The following is a 22853-nucleotide window of genomic DNA, read 5'->3' on the forward strand; positions in this document are numbered from 1 at the left end:
AACATACCAACAAAATAAAATAAGTAGGATAGAAATGTACAAGTAAAATAAATAAATAAATAGATAAATAGAGTAATAAATATGTACAACCATATATACATATATACAGGTGCTGTGGGGAAGGGAAGGAGGTAAGACGGGAGGATGGAGAGGGGGACGAGGGGGAGAGGAAAGAAGGGGCTCAGTCTGGGAAGGCCTCCTGGAGGAGGTGAGCTCTCAGCAGGGCCTTGAAGGGAGGAAGAGAGCTAGCTTGGCGGATGGGCAGAGGGAGGGCATTCCAGGCCCGGGGGATGACGTGGGCCAGGGGTCGATGGCGGGACAGGCGAGAACGAGGTACGGTGAGGAGATTAGTGGTGGAGGAGCGGAGGGTGCGGGCTGGGCAGTAGAAGGAGAGAAGGGAGGTGAGGTAGGAGGGGGGCGAGGTGATGGAGAGCCTTGAAGCCCAGGGTGAGGAGTTTCTGCTTGATGCGCAGATTGATCGGTAGCCATTGGAGGTTTTTGAGGAGGGGAGTAATATGTCCAGAGCGTTTCTGGACAAAGATAATCCGGGCAGCAGCATGAAGTATGGATTGAAGTGGAGAGAGACACGAGGATGGGAGATCAGAGAGAAGGCTAGTGCAGTAGTCCAGACGGGATACTGGGTAGATAGATCTTGGTAGGTCGGTGATTCCGCATTCAGTGACTGGATAAACTGAGGCATCGGTAGTTTGATTGTTGATCATTTAGTATCAGGGATCCCTAGTTGGAAAAAAGACGCCACCGCAGACAGACAGAATGTCAGAAAGGACACACCAGGGCAATCTGCAGGACTACTCCCTCACCTCCGCCGTTACTGCTGCTCGGGATATGGGAGCACGTGAACTCCAAGGAAGTAAAATGTCATAGAAAGCTGGTCTGGGTACCCTCCCTGGAGGTTTCACTATCCCAGGCCCATTACGGTCTTAATCTGGCCCGGCTGTAAAGACAATCCAAATTAACATTTGAAAATACAGTTTTAACTTCAGTCTTTACTCTACAAAGGCTGCATGTAATTTGAAATGCAAATTTGATGAGAGAATTTTGTATGGCCCAAAGAAAACTTTCCATATAAAATGTGAGTAGGAAATTTTAAAACCAGGAAATGTCTTCTCCGTTACTGGACTGCCATGAAATAAGAACATAATCTTAAATCTGTGACAATCACACTTGCAGTAGCAAAACTCAGCGCTCTGCAACACACGTCACTCAAGTATTATTACTAGCACTTAGCTCTGCACGCAATGAGCACTCAATAAATACTAATGATTGATACTACGACAGAAAAACAAGAGGGGCCTACCTACCAAAATTAAAGTCAATCTTTAAATACTTTGGTTTTACTAGGATAAAACTTTTTGGCCATGAGCCCCTACTGAAATATTCTTTAAAAGTCTAGTGAAATAGCAACATACTTCCTGTGTAAACATACCGAAAATGCCGACGAGCAACTAATCCAGATACTACTCGGCCTTCCCTTTCGCCGACCCCACAGTTGCCTAGAAAATTGTTACTGTCCATAATGGCAAGTTCATGGAGAAACAGTTCAATAGTGCTTTCATCCCAGCCATCTTCGGGACACTTACCCTTTGGGGAAAAAAAAGACATTTCAGTGGGACTTCTTTACAAGATGGGTTAACTGAGCTTGCCTGGTCTGTTTTCAAAGGTGGTACATACCAAACCTTAAGGGACTGCTGGAGGTCAATTGCTAAAATCACAGGCAAACCACCACACCTAATCCTTCCAGCTATCAAAACTTTGCCTCTCACGATCCTGTATTTCAAGCTTTGGGGGAATAAGCACACAAACACAGAAGGGGCTTTCAAAGCAATTAAGAAGGAATCACAGAGGAAAGCAGCATGACCTAGTGGAAACCCGGGTTCTAATCCCAGCTCGGACACATACCTGCTGTATAACTTTGGGCAAGTCGCTTAACTTCTCCGTGCCTCAGTTTCCTCATCTATAAAATGGGGATATCTGTTCTCTCTTCCCCTTAATAATAATAATGATGGCATTAAATGAGTCTCCCTTCCCCTTAATAATGATGGTATTAAATGAGTGCTCACTACATGACAAGCACTGTACCAAGCGCTGGGGTGAACAGAAGCAAATTGGACACAGTCCCTGTCCCACATAGGGCTCACAGTCTCAATCCCCATTTTACAGATGAAGTAACTGAGGCACAGAGAAGTGAAGTGACTTGCCCAAGGTCACACAACAGACGTATGGCGGAGCTGGCATTAGAACCCACGACTTTCTGATTCCAAGCCCGTGTTCTATGCACGACTCCACGCTGCTTCTAAACTCCCTTGGATTCTGAGTTCTAATTTGATAGAATTGTATCTACTTCAGCGCTTAGTGTTTGGCACAGAGTAAGCACTTAACAAAATCACTGTTATCATTAGATATAGGCCGGAGGTTCTGCTCTAGCCCCTTACCCCGGGCTTCTGGTGAGATTAAAATGATGAAGTCAGTCAGTCGATTGTATTTACTAAGAGCTTACTTTGTGCAGACTTCTGTACTACGTGCTTGGGAGAGTACAAGACTGCAGTAAAGTTAGACAAGTAACACGGCCTAGTGGATAGAGACTGGGCCTAGGAGAAGGTCACGGTTTCTACTCCCGATTCCGCCACTTGTCTGTTGTGTGACCTACGGCAAGTCACTTAATTTTTTTGTGCCTCAGTTCCCTCATCTGTAAAACGGGGATTAAGACCGTGAGCCCCATGTGGGGCAGGGACTGTGTCCCACCCCATTACCTTGTATCTACCCCAGTGCTTAGGACAGTGCCTGACACACAGCACTTCACAAGTACCATTATTATTACTATTAATAATAATAATGATAAAATAATCATTTATTAGTTACTTTTATTATTTAATAATAAATATCATTAATAATTATTATTTATAATGGTATTTTTTAATTGGGACACATTCAGGGAGACGGGCTAAATCGGGGGCAAACTTTCCCTTCAGCGAGGTTAGAAGGTGATAATAACAATAATCGTATTTGTTAAGCGCTTACTACGTGGCAAGCATTTTGGTGGTCAGGAAAGGGAAATGGAGGGGGCGGTGGGGGCATCCAGCAGAGGCAAGGGAGGCCTCAGAGTGCTCGGGGCGGGGAAATGCCTCATCCCCCAGAGCGCCATCAGGCAGAGCGGCTCCCCTCGCCCTCGCCTTGGAGGCGTGAAGTGGGGGTCCAGCACCCCCTCGGGGGGTAGCCACTTCCCCTGTCCCCCAGGCCCACACAACCCTGGGCCAGATATGCGCAAGGGATGCTGGTCCTCGGCCACTACTGTCACGGTGGAGACGGTGGGCCCTGGCCACTACTGTCAGGGCGGAGACGGCGGGCCTCGGCCACTACTGTCAGGGCGCAGATGGCAGGCCTCAGCCACTACTATCAGGGTGGAGACGGTGGGCCTCGGCCACTACTGTCAGGGAGGAGACGGCAGGCTTCGGCCACTACTGTCAGGGCAGAGATGGCGGGCCTCGGCCACTACTGTCAGGGCGGAGACGGTGGGCCTCGGCCACTACTGTCAGGGAGGAGACGGTGGACCTCGGCCACTACTGTCAGGGCAGAGACGGCGGGCCTCGGACACTACTGTCAGGGCAGAGATGGCGGGCCTGTGCCACTACTGTCAGGGTGGAGATGGCGGGCCTCGGCCACTACTGTCAGGGCGGAGACGGCGGGCCTCGGCCACTACTGTCGGGGCGGAGACGGCGGGCCTCGGCCACTACTGTCAGGGTGGAGATGGCAGGTCCCGGCCATTCCTGTAAGGGCAGAGACCACGGGCTCCGGCCAGTCCTGTCAAGGCAGAGCCCACAGGCCCCGGCCACTACTGTCAGGGTGGAGACCAGGGGCCCTGGCCAGTCCTGTCAGGGCAGAGACGACGGGCCCTGGCAAGTCCTGTCAGGGCGGAGGTGGCGGGCCCCGGCCACTACTGTCAGGGCAGAGGTGGTGGGTCCGGCCAGTTCTGTCAGGGCAGAGATGACGGGCCTCGGCCAGTCCTGTCAGGATGGAGATGGCGGGTCCTGGCCAGTCCTGTCAGGGCGGAGATGGCGGGCTTCAGCCACTACTGTCAGGGTGAAGATGGTGGGTCCCGGCCAGTCCTGTCAGTGAGGAGACCACGGGCCTCGGCCAGCCCTGTCAGGGCGGAGATGGCAGGCCCCGGACAGTCCTGTCAGGGAGGAGATGACGGGCCCCAGACAGTCCTGTCAGGGCGGAGATAACGGGCCTCGGCCAGTCCTGTCAGGGTGGAGATGGCGGGCCCCGGCCACTACTGTCAGGGCGGAGATGGCGGACCCCGGCCACTACTGTCAGGGCGGAGATGGCGGGCCCTGGCCAGTCCTGTCAGGGCGGAGATGATGGGCCCCAGACAGTCCTGTCAGGGTGGAGATAATGGGCCTCGGCCAGTCCTGTCAGGGTGGAGATGGCGGGCCCCGGCCACTATTGTCAGGGTGGAGATGGTGGGCCCCGGCCAGTCCTGTTACGGTGGAGATGGCGGGCCCCGGCCAGTCCTGTCACGGCGGAGATGACGGGCCCCGGCCAGTCCTGTCAGGGTGGAGATGGCGGGCCCCGGCCAGTCCTGTCAGGGTGGAGATGGTGGGCCCCGGCCAGTCCTGTCAGGGTGGAGATGGTGGGCCCCGGCCAGTCCTGTCAGGGTGGAGATGGTGGGCCCCGGCCAGTCCTGTCAGGGCGGAGATGGCGGGCACTGGCCAGTCCTATCAGCGCAGAGACCACAGGCCCCGGCCAGTCCTGTCAGGGTGGAGATGGCGGGCCCCGGCCAGTCCTGTCAGGGCAGAGACCACAGGCCCCGGCCAGTCCTGTCAGGGCGGAGATGGCGGGTCCCGGCCAGTCCTGTGAGGGCGGAGGTGTCTGTCGGGCGGGTGCGGGCCCGACCCTGCGGGTACCTTCTCCAGCAGCAATCGCAGGAGGTGCTCGTGGGCTCGGCGGGCCTCGCGGCCCTGCCGCAAGTAAGCTCCCGGCACTAGCCGCTCGCCCGCCGCGAAGCTGCGCTCGTTCATGGCGGACGACGGGCGGGAAGGCGGACTGACGGCCGGGCAGGCCCCGCACGGGACGGCGCGCACGAGCCGCTCCCACCGCGCACGCGCCCCAACTCTTCTCCTTCCTCCTCACCCACTCAATAACTCGGGAGAAGAGGGACCCCCCCCATCCCCGCCCCCCCCGCTCCAGGATAGGACGGCGCCGCCTTCTAGTCCCGCCCCTCCCCGCAAGGGAGGCATTTGATTGGCTGATCGGCGCGGCTCTCCCGTCTGCTCGGGCGCCGTATTCACTGCGCATGTGCGGTTGGAGGGGGCCGTCGTCAGTGACCATTCATTCATTCATTCATTCATTCATTCATTAAGAAGTTTCCCAAAACAATGCAATTCTGCGGTGATTTTGACTCCTCAGAGTAATGAAAATACAGCAATACCCCATTAGCACTCGCTCACTGAATGCCGGTTCGTTATGCTGCGACATCCTTGGTCCTCTGAGTCTCCAGTCCTTGATGTTGCCAACTTGGACTTCCCAAGCGCTTAGTACAGTGCTCTGCACACAGTAGGCGCTCAATAAATACGATTGATGATGATGATTTGTCCCTGAGCGCAGACTGAGCCCCCTTCCTCTCCCCCTCTCCATCCCCCCCATCTTACCTCCTTCTCTTCCCCACAGCGCCTGTATATATGTATATATGTTTGTACATATTTATTACTCTATTTATTTATTTATTTTATTTGTACATATCTATTCTATTTATTTTATTTTGTTAGTATGTTTGGTTTTGTTCTCTGTCTCCCCCTTTTAGACTGTGAGCCCACTGTTGGGTAGGGACTGTCTCTATATGTTGCCAATTTGTACTTCCCAGGCGCTTAGTACAGTGCTCTGCACATAGTAAGCGCTCAATAAATACGATTGATGATGATGATGATGATGACTTCCCAGATTTAGAGTTGGGAGTCAGAAAAGTCAGTCAGCTCGGGAGAGCCAGAGGAGTGGTGGAGTAGGAATAAATCTTCAACTCGACAAGATGCATTGACCCCACGGCAGCTTTTATTGAGTGCCTGCTACGTGAAAAGTACTGCACTAGGCCCTTGGGAGCATACGGTGGGAAGCAGCGGGGCCTAGAGGAAAGAGTGTGGGCCTGGGAGCCAAAGGATCCATATTCTAATCATCATCATCATCATCAATCGTATTTATTGAGCGCTTACTATGTGCAGAGCACTGTACTAAGCGCTTGGGAAGTACAAATTGCCAACATATAGAGACAGTCCCTACCCAACAGTGGGCTAACAGTCTAAAAGGGGGGAGACAGAGAACAAAACCAAACATACTAGCAAAATAAAATAGAATAGATATGTACAAATAAAATAAATAAATAAATAATGAATAAATAAATAAATATTTATTTATTTAATCCCAGATCTGCCAGTTGTCTGCTGGACAAGTCACTTAACTTCTCTGTGCCTCAGTTTCCTCAACTGTAAAATGGGGGTTCAATATCTGTTATCCCTCCTACTTAGACTGTGAGCCCCGTGCTTGACACTTAGTAAAAATACCATAATAAATAAAAACGAATAAATAAGTGGGCCGGTTCCTGCCCTGGAGAATCTTACCATCTTGCAGGGAAGACAAGAGAGCTAATTTGCCAAACCAACCATAAATAAGTCTTGGCTGCAAGGACCAAATGGAGACCGGGTAACCAGAGAAACACATGCACATCCAGTAGCTCTGTTTCAGCGACGGCTCTGGCTTACAGAAACGTATCCTGAGCACTAAGCAGGGTGTTACTGAGTGCTATGGGACATGGGCAACCGGGACCATTCAGCAAGATAAAATAGCTCACAGCAAAGTTTTGTTACTCAGACGTCTCACTGACTGTGGTTCATCCGGTTTCCCTGTCCACACCCTCTCCATCAGAAGCAGCTTTCTCTCTGCCAGCGTGCCAGTGTTGGGAAACCTCCCTAAAAGGGGCTCTGCCATGGTTTTCTCTCCCCCATGAATCACCAAATCAGCTCTTTTCTACAGCGTACCACTAGCTTGAACTGAATCTTTTTGGAAAAGGAAAAGGAAACCCAGCTGGCTTAATTTTTGCCCCCGAGTTCTTCAACGGTCCTCTGATTTGATTTGGGTTTCTTAGAGGAAACTACAATTATTCAACCATTTACAAACTACCAGGAGGGGGGTGTTGGAAAGTTTTATTAACCGTTGGTTATTGATGAGGCAGAGAGAGGATCGATGCTCTGCCTTGAGTCACGCTACAAATCAGTGACGGAATGGAGAGACTCGGTGAAATTGATAATAGACCTAACACCAGGGCCCTGTTAGTGACTCGGTGCTGGCCAGTTACTTAATCTCACCATGCTTCTGTTCCCATGCCCGTAAAATGAAAGTAATGCTGGCTTACTGACCTAACCCCCTGGGTTTGGGGGAAGTAATAACCAGGATAAATGATGGTGAAGAAAGAGCCAAGACCTTTCGTGTCCCTTTGTGGCTAGGAGGACAAAGTTATCTTTCATTGATTCTTTTCCCTTGTCCCTGTAAAATGTAAGATTAAAAACAAATTCATGGTTTTACCGTGGATTTAAAAGTCAAGATGAAAAGCAGTTGGAAAAATGTTTAGGGGGAGTTTTACCAAATGCAAAGATTTTGAAAAACAGTTTCAGTTTGTCAAATATCCAGGCCTGTATATCTCGTCACCGTTTGCTCCTGAAGAGCAATAAATCAACCTCAATTTCTGATGAATTGCTTTGGAACTGTACCAGCTTTATCTGTCTGCAACCAGTAGACAGCATCACCATTTTAACATTAACAAAATTTTGAACCCCCTTCAGGTCACGCCTCTGTTATGGCAAGGACCGAGGAGGTTCAAGAATTTCTAAATGGTCAAGTTTTAATAGGATGTATCGTAAAACTATTAATGAATCCAGAGAACTTCAGGTTGGCTTGACCATTCCCAACATTCTTTCCCCTGCCAAAGGGGACCCCCGGTGCTTTGTTTGCAAAAATTTCAAAGCTACAGGACTGGGACCTTTACTATTTGTTTAAGATTGTTCATCAAATGGGTAACATCTTTAAACTGGGGAATAATGAATGGTGGCGCTGAGGGAGGAAGAGAGTTGTGTCAGAGGCAACAGGAACAGTGGCCAGAGACAGTTGGTCAGGGCAAACTGTAAAATGGGGATTCAATGTCTGTTATCCCTCCTACTTAGACTGTGAGCCCCATGCTTGACACTTAGTAACAAATACCATAATAAATAAAAACGAATAAATAAATGGTCTGTCCACAGATGACAGTTGGTCAGGGCAAACTTAAAGCAAGAAAAGAAAAGGAAAGAAAACTTCCCTCTCTAGTCCCACAGGCTGATCTCCCCCCCGGTTTCTCCTCTCCTTCTCACCTTCTCGCCTTCCAGGCCACTGTAGGATTATTTAGAAGTTCCTGACATATGTGCCAGAAGTTTTGTTAGCCAATCCGCACTTTTCCTGCATTAGTATAGTCTATTCATTAGCCAAAGAGGAAAATATTGGAGAACTCTTTTTTACTGATTTTCCATTGCAGTTCTGAAAACTAGCTCCCTACATCTTCAGGAACTAGGAAAATGCTGCAATCAGTGATTTATAATCGGAGGATTTGGTATTGGTATTTATTAAGCGCTTGCTATGTGCCGCGCGCTGTACCAAGTGCTGGGGTAGATGCAAGCTAATCAGATTGGCCCCCGTCCATGTCCCACGTGGGGCTCACAGTCTTAATCCCCATTTTGCAGATGAGGGAAGCGAGGCCCAGAGAAGTGAAGTAACTTACCAAAGTCATCCAGCAGAGAAGTGGCAGAGTCAGGATTACAACCCAGGTCCTTCTGTGTTCTTTCTGTCCAATAAGCCACACTGGAGATTTCTGAAAGTGGCTGAATTGTTTGTATTAGAAACCAAGCAGGTGTAAAGTAGCCTGTTACAAATGTCACTGTGCAACATTAATAATAATAATAATGATGGCATTTATTAAGCGCTTACTATGTGCAAAGCACTGTTCTAAGCGCTGGGGAGGCTACAAGGTGATCAGGTTGTCCCACGGGGGGCTCACAGTCTTCATCCCCATTAATAATAATAATAATAATAATGGCATTTATTAAGCGCTTACTATGTGCAAAGCACTGTTCTAAGTGCTGGGGAGGTTACAAGGTGATCAGGTTGTCCCACGTGGGGCTCACAGTCTTAATCCCCATTTTACAGATGAGGTAACTGAGGCACAGATAAATTAAGTGACTTGCCCAGAGACACACAGCTGACAATTGGCAGAGCCGGGATTTGAGCCCACGATCTCTGACTCCAAAGCCCGTGCTCTTTCTACTGAACCACGCTGCTTCTCAATAATGATAATATTTGTTAAACGTTTGCTATGTGCCAAGCACTGTACTAAATACTGGAGTAGATATAAAATCATCGGACTGGACGTAGTACCTGTCCCCCATAAGGGCTCGTAGTCTAAGAGGGAAAACACATATTGAATTCTCATTTTGCAGATGAGGAAACTGAAGCACTGAGAAGTTAAGTGACTTGCCCAAGGCCACACAGCAGGCAAGTGGCAGAGTCAGGACTAGAACCCAGGTCCTTCTAACTCTCAGGCTCATGATCTTTGCACTAGGCCATGCTGCTTCATGCTTCCTGCGATTTTATAATGTGGTTGTTCTTCAGAGAATTGAGTCGGCTATATCCTGTTGAAAAAGAATAGTCAAACAATTAGGAGCTTCATGAATTAGGAGCTTGTCAGAATAGTTCCATTTAATCTTCCATCTCAAAAATATAAGTTGTTTTTAAATCCAGGTTAATTCGCCGTATGTGCTGGTACTTTGGGGATCTTAAAACTTGCAGAATCGGCACATATTCCTGAGTTCTATTGTGTCCATGCAGTAATTTGAGCAACATCATTATTCATGGGACAAAGTCCCTTGAAATGTCATCTGTGTTCAGGAAGCGAAGACTGGGTCAGCCATTTGTATGGGTCAGGATGGAGGAAGGCCAAGATCAGTCAGTCAATCAGTAGTAGACGGTGAGCCCACTGTTGGGTAGGGACCGTCTCTATATGTTGCCAACTTGTACTTCCCAAGCGCTTGGTACAGTGCTCTGCACACAGTAAGCGCTCAATAAATACGATTGAAGGAATCCCCTTCTGGGTGCATTATACTAAGTGCTCAGGAGAGTTAACTAATGCTAGTAAACTTGATCTCTACCTTTAAGAAATTTACAATCTAGTGGGGGAGATAGACACCCCGCTAAATTACAGATAAGAGGCAGCATGGCTAGTGGAAAAAGCAGGAGCCTGGAGCCAGAAGGACCTGGATTCTAATCCTGACTCCACCGCTTTGCTTTGTGATCTTGGGCAAGTCATTTAACTTCTCTGTGTCTCAGTCTCCTCATCTAAAAAATGGGGATGAAGACCGTGAGCCCCAGGTGGGACATAGACTGTGTCCAACCTGATTTACTTGGATCTACCCCAGTGCCTGGCACAGAGCAAGCATTTAACGGATACCATAAAATAAATAAGAGGAAGAAAGCAAGGTGGATGTGAATGTTTGTAAAATAAACTTTTTCTGATGTTTTGCTTCCCTGTCAACTTGCCCCTCACAGTCCCAGCTCTGCCACTTGTCTGCTGTGGGACCTTGGGCAAGTCCCTTCAAAGCCCTACTGAGAGCTCACCTCCTCCAGGAGGCCTTCCCAGACTAAGCCCCCTCTTTCCTCTCCCCCTCTTCCCCATCCCCATCCGCCACGCCTTATCTCCTTCCCCTCCCCACAGCACCTGTATATATGTGTATACGTTTGTACGTATTTATTACTCTATGTATTTATTTATTTTACTTGTACATATTTATTCTATTTATTTTATTTTGTTAATATGTTTTGTTTTGTTCTCTGTCTCCCCCTTCTAGACTGTGAGCCCACTGTTGGGTAGGGACTGTATCTATATGTCGCCAACTTGTACTTCCCAAGCGCTTAGTACAGTGCTCTGCACACAGTAAGCGCTCAATAAATACAATTGAATGAATGAAAGTCCCTTCACTTCTCTGGACCTCAGTTACTTCTGTCAAATGGGGATTGAGACTGTGTGCCCCAAGTGGGCCAGGAACGGGGTCCATCTTGATTTGCTTGTATCCACCTTAACGCTTAGTTCAGTGCCTGGCACATAGTAAGCGCTTAACACTTACCACTGTTATTATTATTATTATATTTTTGCCCTCAGACGACAGAGTTGCAACTTGTCCGTGACTGATGGCTACTTATTTTACAGAGAGAGTTCAATCAATCAGTATATATTGAGCACCTACTCTGTGCAGAGCACTGTACTAAATGCTTGGGAAAGTACATAAGAGTTAGTAGACATGATCCCTGCCCTTAAGGATCTTATAATTTATCAGATTTCCAGCTTTCCTCTTTCCCTGTGGATTTTACTTCCCAAGGCCTAAGGCAAATTTCAAAAATGACTTTGCTTTCAGACGATTTGGATGGAGGTGGGATTGGAACCTGTTTTCTTGAAATGTAACTTCCTCTTCAATCGGTGAGCATTACTCTACAAAAAGATGTGGAATCTTTTTTCAAATCCTAGGCTACTCCACTGATCTATTAACGGGCGTTATTGCCCAGAAATAGTCTCCGCTCAGTACATTGCACCTTTCTCTCAAGAGGTAGAAAGTCCTGTCCTTGTCAAAAAAATGTCTGTTTCCTTCCATATCTGGTCAAGGGAACCAAAGGGTTGTCACCTTGATCGTATCAGCACCTGACAAATCAATCCCCGACCCATGTGTTCACTGCTTCTTTTTCATTCGATTGAAACGGGGATGCGCGATCAGGTTTTTTTTTTGTCATAATATATAGAAATTGGCTGGAAGCTGATGGTTTGAAGGTTTTTTTTTTAACCAAGATTGCCTTTTCCTGTGTGTCCCACAGGGTCTGCGGCCTGGCTGAAATGGCAGCTGCTGCCAGTTGATGGACAGATAATTCCGGGCTACTGACATTAGACTTGACGATTCATTTAGGGCACATAAAGCCTGAAGGCAAGAAGGGGGCCACAGACCTTTCCTGCACCCCAACTCCGGCAGCGCAAATTGAGGAGGTAAACAGCCATGGCAGGAGCACCAGTCCTGGGGCAGGGGTGACACAGAGTCTCCTCCATCCTCGGAGCGGTACCGTCGCCCTCCTCCCCAAATCCATTCCGGTCCCTGGCGGGGCCACCGCCACTGCTGCCCACTCCCTCTGCTTCCAAAGCAATTTGGCCTCATGGAGGGAGCCCCGAGCCATGCACTGAGACCAGATGTGCGTCGGGCCCCCGGGGGGCAGGCGCCGGGAGCCCCACCTGGGACAGGGACTGGATAATAACAATAATAATAATATTTGTGAGCGCTTACTATGTGCCAAGCACTGTTCTAAGCACTGGGAGGGGGATACAAGGTAATCAGGTTGTCCCACATGGGGCTTACAGTCTTCATCCCCATTTTACAGATGAGGGAACTGAGGCACAGAGACGTGAAGTGACTTAGATCCACCCCATCCCTTAGTACAGTGCCTCATACACAGGAAGCGCTTAACACCTATTATTATTATTATTATTACTACTAATTATTACTACTATTATTATACTACTATTATATTATATTATATTATTATACTACTATTATACTACTATTATTATTACTATTATTATTATTAGCAGCGTGGCTCAGTGGAAAGAGCCCGGGCTTGGGAGTCAGAGGTCATGGGTTCTAATCTTGGCCTTCCCCACAGCACCTGTATATATGTATATATGTTTGTACATATTTATTACTCTATTTATTTATTTATTTATCTTGTATGTATCCATTCTATTTATTTTATTTTGTTAGTATGTTTGGTTTTGTTCTCTGTCTTCCCCTTTTAGACTGGGAGCCCACTGTTGGGTAGGGACCGTCTCTATATGTTGCCAACTTGTACTTTCCAAGTGCTTAGTACAGTGCTCTGCACACAGTAAGCGCTCAATAAATACGATTGATTGATTGATTGATTGATACAGCGCTGTGGCAGGACGGGGCTGAGGGAGAAGATGCTAAAAGTGGAAAGAGATGTCCTCCATAGACCTGCCCCTCCCAGGCTGGCCTCTCCCAGACAGTGGCCACCCTCTCCCATGCCCGGGACAGGGCCATCTCCCTTTGAGGGGCCTGGAATCCTTGGAAATCCAGGCACAGATAGGCTCCCAAACGATCCTTCTGGGCTAATGGCTCGGATCGGGGGGAGCCAGGGAATTTGGCCATAAAGAAGGTTCGCGTGTGAGCTACTGTCTGTCAGATGAGTGGGTGGGTTCCTGGGGACACAGGATCAAAATGAGTCGCACATGGCAACAGCGAATCCCCTCTCAACTGTAAACTCATCATCATCATCATCAATCGTATTTATTGAGCGCTTACTATGTGCAGAGCACTGTACTAAGCGCTTGGGAAGTACAACTTGGCAACATATAGAGACAGTCCCTACCCAACAGTGGGCTCACAGTCTAAAAGGGGGAGACAGAGAACAAAACCAAACATACTAACAAAATAAAATAAATAGAATAGATATGTACAAATAAATTAAATAAATAAATAGAGTAAAAAAATATGTACAAACATATATACATATATACAGGTGCTGTGGGGAAGGGAGGGAGGTAAGATGGGGGGATGGAGAGGGGGACGAGGGGGAGAGGAAGGAAGGGGCTCAGTCTGGGAAGGCCTCCTGGAGGAGGTGAGCTCTCAGCAGGGCCTTGAAGGGAGGAAGAGAGCTAGCTTGGCGGAGGGGCAGAGGGAGGGCATTCCAGGCCCGGGGGATGACGTGGGCCGGGGGTCGATGGCGGGACAGGCGAGAGCGAGGTACGGTGAGGAGATCAGCGGTGGAGGAGCGGAGGGTGCGGACTGGGCTGTAGAAGGAGAGAAGGGAGGTGAGGTAGGAGGGGGCGAGGGGATGGACAGCCTTGAAGCCGAGGGTGAGGAGTTTCTGCCTGATGTGCAGATTGATTGGTAGCCACTGGAGATTTTTGAGGATGGGAGTGATATGCCCAGAGCGTTTCTGGACAAAGATAATCCGGGCAGCAGCATGAAGTATGGATTGAAGTGGAGAGAGACACGAGGATGGGAGATCAGAGAGATCTCACTCACTGTGGGCAGGGACTGTGTCCGTTTATTGTTGTACTGTGAGTCGCATGTGGGACAGGGATTGTGTCCAACCCAGTTTGTTTGTATCCACCTCAGCGCTTAGTATAGTGCCCGGAACACAACAAGCTCATAACAAATACCACAACTATTATTATTATTACTCTCCTAAGCCTTAATACAGTGCTCTGCACACAGTAAGCGCTCAATAAATACGTTTGATTGACTGAATCAATCAATCAATGGTATCGACTAGGTGCTTACCGTGTGCAGAGCACTGTACTAAAAGCTTAGGAGAGCACGCCGCAACAGAGTTGGTCGACACGTTCCCTGTCGTTCATTCATTCATTCAATTGCGTTTATTGAGCGCTTACTGTGTGCAGAGCACTGTACTAAGCGCTTGGGAAGTACAAGTTGGCAACATATAGAGGCGGTCCCTACCCAACAGTGGGCTCACAGTCTAGAAGGTACACAAGGAGCTTACAGTCTAGAGGAAGAGACAGACATTAAATTATGGATATGTACAGAAGTGCTGAGGGGCTGAGGGTGGGGTGAATGTCATTGACTTTCCTGAGCCCTCAATGTGTTGGCAATCTGCCCACCTTGAAGCCTTTTGCCGAAAGAAAGATTGGCCCAATCGGAGTAACTAGGAGCACAGGTGTTTATGCTTCTGGAAGAGATTTGTGTGTTTAAGGACTTTTTAATCTTTGCTGAGCCCAAGGCAAAGGTCAACCATCCCCACTGGCTGTTTGTGATCTGCCTGTTGCCTTTGATAATGCTTATCGTGGGGTTTGGTTGGCATAAACTTCAGTCATGGGGTGGTTGCCTATGTGGAAAGGACATGCAGTGCTGGACATGCAGTGGTCTTTTTCAGTTACACCCAGAAAGAGGAGATGGGGAAAGAGGAGGTAGGGAGAGGATGAAAAGAAGGGATAGTGAGGGCATCTTCGCTCATCAGGAGCCTTTGATAAGCCTCAATCTTCAAAGCTCAGGACTGAGAACCCACACAGAAGGATTCATTTTAGGGCTTGCAGCTTTTGCAACATCAATTAACATCCTTTTGTCCTTACTGGGCGTGTTCACGCTGAGGCACAGAGCTCAAGAAATGAGAAGGCGGATAAGGATACCGCTCACTGCAAAGTGCCTGCGTCATCTTCGCCCCCATCATCCAGCTACAGACCACCGAGGTCTCCTGATTCCCAGACGATCGCTCTTTTCATTGGACTCACTCCAGGGGGAATGGAGAAGATATCCTTCCTTGGTCACCTCTGCCATCTTCCAGGGTCTTTTGTCATCTCTACGGCAATCCAGTGCTCCGGTCACCTCTAAGTCTTTGCTATTCACCCCAGCCTCAGCCCTGCAATACTTATATACACTCTGCCATTTCCCCTATTTTTAATTTATTTTCACGTCTGTTTCCCACTCTAGACTGTGAGCTCCTGGTACGCTGCTTGTGAGCCGCGATTGTGTTTACCAACTCTATTTTATTGTACTCTCCCAAGTTTTTAGGAAGTGCTCCGCACATAGTGAGTGCTGTTTTAGTTACGGAAGGGGATGGTGCCCCCCCCCCTTTGCACTGGGGTCACCCCTGGAGTTTGAAGAGAATAGGCTCATCTGGGCCCCTTGTAGAGGGTGGACTGTATCCAATCTGTTTTTTTTTTTAATGGTATTTGTTAAGCTCTTACTACGTGTCAAGCACTGGGGTAGATGAGTAGAAGGGAGAACAGGTATTGAATCCCCATTTTACAGTTGAGGAAACTGAGGCACAGAGAAGTTAAGTGACTTGCCCGAGGTCACCCAGCAGTCAAGTAGTGGGGTCCGGATTAAAACCCAGGTCTTTTGACTCCCGGGCCTGGGCTTTATCCACTAGGCCATTGTGTTTCCCACAGTATCCCACAGTCTTTCCTGTCTGACTAGCTGACTGGATCTCCTGCCCCCAAACCCTAAGGCTTTTGCTTCAGAAATATTGGCAAGGCTATGGAATAGGGGTTTTTTTTCTATTAGCAATGATTTGGAGTTATTTTATATAAGCCATTACCTGTCCAGATCCTTGTTGGTTTTCTGCATTGGTTTTGGGCAATATACCGGAATGATTTTTTTTCAAATGATTTTGTTTTCATGTAGCATTTGAAAGAGGGCTCTGGCATTCATTTAGATTCACAGCTAGGAGATACAAATATTAGATAGCTGGAGAGAAGACATCATCTATCCTACCAATCAAGAAAGAAAAAGACCTCTGTAATCAGGACCTTGCAGAACCATTAACCAAAGTCCTAAATTGTAGCACAAATAATTGAAAAATGAAAATGATCCATCTCCCCGTGACAGGACAATTGCAGTTCCATAAAAGTTCTTTTAATGCATATGTGGGAGGAAAGGATTGACATACTATCCTATAATCGGCTCAATAACAGTCACTACAAAATGAAAAGAAAGAGCCTTCTTAGATGGAATCCTCTGCATTATGCTAAAATACATCATACTAAGTTGGTGGCAGATTGATGTTATCCCTGCATCAGGCATTAGGGACGTTTTCCCAATAATGAGGATTTTGTGCACATACTGAAGGAAAAATGGATCTCTTCGACTGAAGCGAGTAAACAGAGAGAACAAACATCATTTTTCTGATGCAGATGGAGAGGTTTTCCGACTGGGAATTCAACCGTCGAGGGCCACGTCGGGAAGGTTCCCCCTTTGGGGAGGCATTACCCCTCCGGATTTTTCGATCGGGCCTGGGACCCTGGGGAGATGGTGGCGTCGTAATAATAATAACGATGATGATGATGGCATTTATTAAGCGCTTACTACGTGCAAAGCACTGTTCTAAGCGCTGGGGAGGTTACAAGGTGATCAGGTTGTCCCACGGGGGGCTCACAGTCTTCATCCCCATTTTCCAGATGAGGGAACTGAGGCCCAGAGAAGTGAAGTGACGTGCCCAAAGTCATACAGCTGACAGCGGAGACGGGATTTGAACCCATGACCTCTGACTCCAAAGCCCGGGCTCTTTCCACTGAGTCACATATGGCCACTGCCCAGACATCAGGGACCCTCTGACCCCTTAGCACTCCCAAGCACCCGTGGCAGTGCGAGGAGCAGCATGGCCCAGTGGAAACAGCACACACCTGGGAGTCGGTCGACCTGGATTCTAATCCCGGCTCTGCCACTTGCCTGCTGCGTGACCTTGGGCAAGTCACTTACCTCCTCTGGGCCTCAGTTTCTTTACCTGGAAACTGGAGATTCTATACCTGTTCTCCCTCCTACTGAGCTGGTTATCTTATATCTACCCCGGCGCTTAGTAAAGTGCTTAACAAACGTTAAGTGAAGTGAAGTGAAGTGACTTGCCCAGGGTCACACAGCTGACAATTGGCGGACCCGGGATTTGAATCCATGACCTCTGACTCCAAAGCCCGGGCTCTTTCCACTGAGCCATGCTGCTTCTCTAATGCCTGTTTTGCTGCCTGTCTCCCCCCTTGTAGACTGTGAGCCCGTTGTGGGCAGGGAGGGTCTCTCTTTGTTGCTGAATTGTCCTTCCCAAGCGCTTAGTACAGTGCTCTGCACACAGTAAGCGCTCAATAAATACGATTAAATGAATGAATGAATGAATGATGCCTGTTACATGTTTTGCTGTCTGTCTCCCCCCTTCTAGACTGTGAGCCTGCTGTGGGCAGGGATGGTCTCTCTTTGTTGCTGAATTGTCCTTCCCAAGCGCTTAGTACAGTGCTCTGCATACAGTAAGCGCTCAATAATTACGATAGAATGAATGAATGATGCCTGTTACATGTTTTGCTGTCTGTCTCCCCCCCTTCTAGACTGTGAGCCCGTTGTGGGCAGGGAGGGTCTCTCTTTGTTGCTGAATTGTCCTTCCCAAGCACTTAGTACAGTGCCCTGCACACAGTAAGCGCTCAATAAAGGCGATAGAATGAATGAATGAATGACTGAACAAATATCATCATTAATGTCATTAGTGCAGGAAGGATGGTCACGCATCCAGCTGTACGCTGGACAGTCCAGTTTTCCGGTGACCTTTCCCCTGTCCAGCTAGATTGTTCAGCAGATTCATTCATTCATTCAGTCGTATTTATTGAGCGCTTACTGTGTGCAGAGCACTGTACTAAGTGCTTGGGAAGTACAAGTTGGCAACATATAGAGACGGTCCCTACCCAACAATGGGCTCACAGTCTAGAGGGGGGAGACAGACAACAAAACAAAACATGTGGACAGGTGTCAAAATCGTCAGAATAAATAGAAGTAAAGCTAGATGCACATCATTAACAAAATAAATAGAATAGTAAGATAATCAGTAGTTGTAAGTAGGACAGCAATCAATCAATCGTATTTATTCTATTGAATTGCATGAAAGAATCCAGATACAGATGTCCTTCGGCCCAGAATTTTTATTCTGAACATTCAGCCTCCCCGCTCCTTGACTCCAATCCCAATTCTGCAGCAGCTCAGAAGTGGAGCTCATGTTCACAGGATCTTAGGATGGGAAAACAATGACAGTGGAGCAAGATGTGGTCTATGTTGCCAACTTGTACTTCCCAAGCGCTTAGTACAGTGCTCTGCACACAGTAAGCGCTCAATAAATACGACTGAATGAATGAAGGAACGGTCAGAGAAACGCTTAGACGCCTTAGACTCTCCAGGTTGGTGTCGACCAGGAACACGCTTAGGCCTCTCGAGCCACTCATTCCAGGCGTGGCCTAGGGGAAAGAGCATGAGCCTGCCTGGGAGTCGGAGGACCTGGGTTCTAATTCTGACTCTGCCATTTCTCCGCTATGTGACCTTGGACAAGTCACTTGATGTCTCTGTGCCTCAGTTATCTGTAAAAGGGGGATCGAATCCTCCTCCCTCCTACTTAGACTGTAAGCCCCTTGGGAACCTGATGATCTTGTATCCACCCCAGCGCTTAGTACAGTGCATGTCACATAGTAAGCACTTAACAAATACCTCAGTTATCATGGTAACCACCGCCTTCCCCGAACCGGAGCCAGATCAATCAATCAATCAATCAATCAATCAATCAATTGTATTTATTGAGCACTTACAGTGTGCACAGCACTGTACTAAGCGCTTGGGAAGTACAAGTTGGCAACATATAGAGACGGTCCCTACCCAACAGTGGGCTCACAGTCTAGAGGGGGAAGACAGAGAACAAAACCAAACATATTAACAAAATAAAATAAATAGAATGGATATGTACAAGTAAAATAAATAAATAAATAGAGTAATAAATATGTACAAACATATATACATATCAGAACAGGCCTTTGGGTTGGGGTGGGAGGACAGGGCAAAGAGTGGGGCCCCTTGTTCTCTAAGACTTTCATCCCGAAACACCTAGTATTTGGCCTGTCACTACTCTATTCCCTGCCTCCATTTTTCTCCTGCGAGTACTGGAGAATAAACAAGAATCACTATTAATAATAATTTTCCACTGCATGTCCAGGACAATCCATCCAAAGGAAATTGGAACTTCTTCATTACTGAAGTCCAGTCCCATCAATTTGATCCTCATTTTATACAAAGGCCATTGAGCAGAATTAATGTACCCAAACAAATAGAGTTTGTCCTTGTAACTGACTTGGAGTATGACAGGAAACCAAAAGGCTGCTTTAATGGCCTCCCCTGGGAAATTTATTTTCAGAACATTGAGTTATTTTCTTCAAGCCTACGAGACTAGATTAAAATCTTGAAAAAAATAAACTTGGTTGTCCGTTTCCATAGAAATCACTTCTAGATCTAGCGCCATTAGAATTCATTTGGAGTTGTTTAAGTCAAACAGTGTTATGATCCTGGTGCTACTCGAATCCTTTTTATTTCCTTGTGCGTAGTAACCTCCCTTAGCGTGTATGGCAGTCTCGTAACACAAGAGGCCAAAATGCTAGACAAGACACCTTATTCTCTTGTGTATCAGTTAATCAAGCAATCAATAAATCGTATGTACTGGTATTTACTGGGTTGAGAAGCAGGGTGGCTTCATGGAAAGAGCGCAGGCTTGAGAGTCAGAGGTTCTAATCCCGGCTCCTCCATCATCATCAATCGTATTTATTGAGCGTTTACTATGTGCAGAGCACTGTACTAAGCGATTGTCAGCTGTGTGACTTTGGGCAAGTCACTTCGCTTCTCTGTGCCTCAGTTACCTCATCCGAGTGTATATATGTATATATGCTTGTACATATTTATTACTCTATGTATTTATTTATTTATTTTATTTGTACATATCTATTCTGTTTATTTTATTTTGTTAGTATGTTTGCTTTTGTTCTCCATCTCCCCCTTTTAGACTGTGAGCCCACTGTTGGGGAGGGACTGTCTCTAGATGTTGCCAATTTGTACTTCCCAAGCGCTTAGTACAGTGCTCTGCACATAGTAAGAGCTCAATAAATACGATTGATGATGATGATGATGATGATGATGATGATGGTTCTCTTGTGTATCAGTTAATCAAGCAATCAATAAATCGTATGTACTGGTATTTACAGGGTTGAGAAGCAGGGTGGCTTCGTGGAAAGAGCGCAGGCTTGAGAGTCAGAGGTTCTAATCCCGGCTCCTCCACTTGTCAACTGTGTGACTTTGGGCAAGTCACTTCGCTTCTCTGTGCCTCAGTTACCTCATCCGAGTGTATATATGTATATATGTTTGTACATATTTATTACTCTATGTATTTATTTATTTTATTTGTACATATCTATTCTATTTATTTTATTTTGTTAGTATGTTTGGTTTTGTTCTCTGTCTCCCCCTTTTAGACTGTGAGCCCACTGTTGGGTAGGGACTGTCTCTAGATGTTGCCAATTTGTACTTCCCAAGCGCTTAGTACAGTGCTCTGCACACAGTAAGCGCTCAATAAATACGATTGATGATGATGATGATGACGATGGTTCTCTTGTGTATCAGTTAATCAAGCAATCAATAAATCGTATGTACTGGTATTTACAGGGTTGAGAAGCAGGGTGGCTTCGTGGAAAGAGCGCAGGCTTGAGAGTCAGAAGTTCTAATCCCGGCTCCTCCACTTGTCAGCTGTGTGACTTTGGGCAAGTCACTTCGCTTCTCTGTGCCTCAGTTACCTCATCTGAGTGTATATATGTATATATGTTTGTACATACTTATTACTCTATGTATTTATTTATTTTACTTGTACATATCTATTCTATTTATTTTATTTTGTTAGTATGTTTGGTTTTGTTCTCTGTCTCCCCCTTTTAGACTGTGAGCCCACTGTTGGGTAGGGACTGTCTCTAGATGTTGCCAATTTGTACTTCCCAAGCGCCTAGTACAGTGCTTTGCACATAGTAAGCGCTCAATAAATACGATTGATGATGATGATGATGATGATGATGATGGTTCTCTTGTGTATCAGTTAATCAAGCAATCAATAAATCGTATGTACTGGTATTTACTGGGTTGAGAAGCAGGGTGGCTTCGTGGAAAGAGCGCAGGCTTGAGAGTCAGAGGTTTTAACCCCGGCTCCTCCACTTGTCAGCTGTGTGACTTTGGGCAAGTCACTTCGCTTCTCTGTGCCTCAGTTACCTCATCCGAGTGTATATATGTATATATGTTTGTACATATTTATTACTCTATGTATTTATTTATTTTATTTGTACATATCTATTCTATTTATTTTATTTTGTTAGTATGTTTGGTTTTGTTCTCTGTCTCCCCCTTTTAGACTGTGAGCCCACTGTTGGGTAGGGACCGTCTCTATATGTTGCCAACTTGTACTTCCCAAGCGCTTAGTACAGTGCTCTGCACACAGTAAGTGCTCAATAAATATGATTGATTGATTGATTGACTGTGGGCCCCACGTGGGACAACCTGATTACCTTTTATCTACCCCAACGCTTAGAAGAGTGCCTGGCACATAGTAAGTGCTTAACAAATACCGACTTTGTTCAGGGTACTACACTAATCTCTTGGGAGAGTAAAATATAAATGAAAGAGACATTCCCTGCCCTCTAAGAGTTCACAACCACGGCCTGGCTCAGGACCCCTTTAAGCACTTTGATAAGCAGCCCCCAGCTCTTATGTACATAGCCTTACTCTCTGCCATTTCCCCTACCTGGAATTTATTGTAATTTATTGTCTTCCCCGCTAGATTGTAAGCTCCTTCCAAGGACAGGGATCGGGTCTACCTATTCTATTGAATTATACGAAAGAATCCGGAAACAGAATTTACAGAATGCCTGTGAATTTCTATTGTCTTTATTTTGTATATATTTATATTGTAAATTTGGAGAAGCAGCGTGGCTCAGTGGAAAGAGCACAGGCTTTGGAGGCAGAGGTCATGGGTTCAATTGTCAGCTGGGTGGCTTTGGGCAAGTCACTTCACTTCTCTGTGCCTCAGTTACCTCACCTGAAAAATGGGGATTAAGACTGTGAGCCCCTCGTGGGACAACCTGATCACCTTGTAACCTCCCCAGTGCTTAGAACAGTGCTTTGCACATAGTAAGCGCTTAATAAATGCCATCGTTATTATTATTGTACTTTCCCAAGAGACTTGGGACAGTGCCTTGCACAAAGTAATTGCTCAATAAATACGATTAATCGATCGATCGAGTGATTAATTAGAGACTCTAGGAAAATTTTCCCCATCCTGCTGGTTAAATGTGACTGGCAGGGCTCACCTTTCCTGAGCCTGCACCCTGATCGATCGATCATCAACCTTATCTGTCCCTGACCTTGGCCCTGCTC

At 46.9% G+C, this 22853-nt stretch overlaps 1 protein-coding gene across 1 annotated transcript in view; it reads right to left on the bottom strand.

Annotated features, from left to right (window-relative positions):
* The window catches only part of SEPSECS (Sep (O-phosphoserine) tRNA:Sec (selenocysteine) tRNA synthase), a 42236-nt gene extending 37190 nt beyond the window's left edge, over positions 1–5046 (bottom strand). The window contains exons 1-2 of the mRNA XM_038752239.1: positions 4926–5046; positions 1448–1602 (exon numbers count right to left, since the gene is read on the bottom strand). Coding sequence (XP_038608167.1) covers positions 1448–1602; positions 4926–5039 — 269 coding nt within the window. The 5' untranslated portion in view covers positions 5040–5046. The remainder of the gene's footprint in view (positions 1–1447; positions 1603–4925) is intronic.
* Between the last annotated feature and the right edge of the window lie 17807 nt (positions 5047–22853).

This window comes from Tachyglossus aculeatus, chromosome 10 (genome assembly GCF_015852505.1).
Source record: "Tachyglossus aculeatus isolate mTacAcu1 chromosome 10, mTacAcu1.pri, whole genome shotgun sequence".
Taxonomy (NCBI): Eukaryota; Metazoa; Chordata; class Mammalia; order Monotremata; family Tachyglossidae; genus Tachyglossus; species Tachyglossus aculeatus.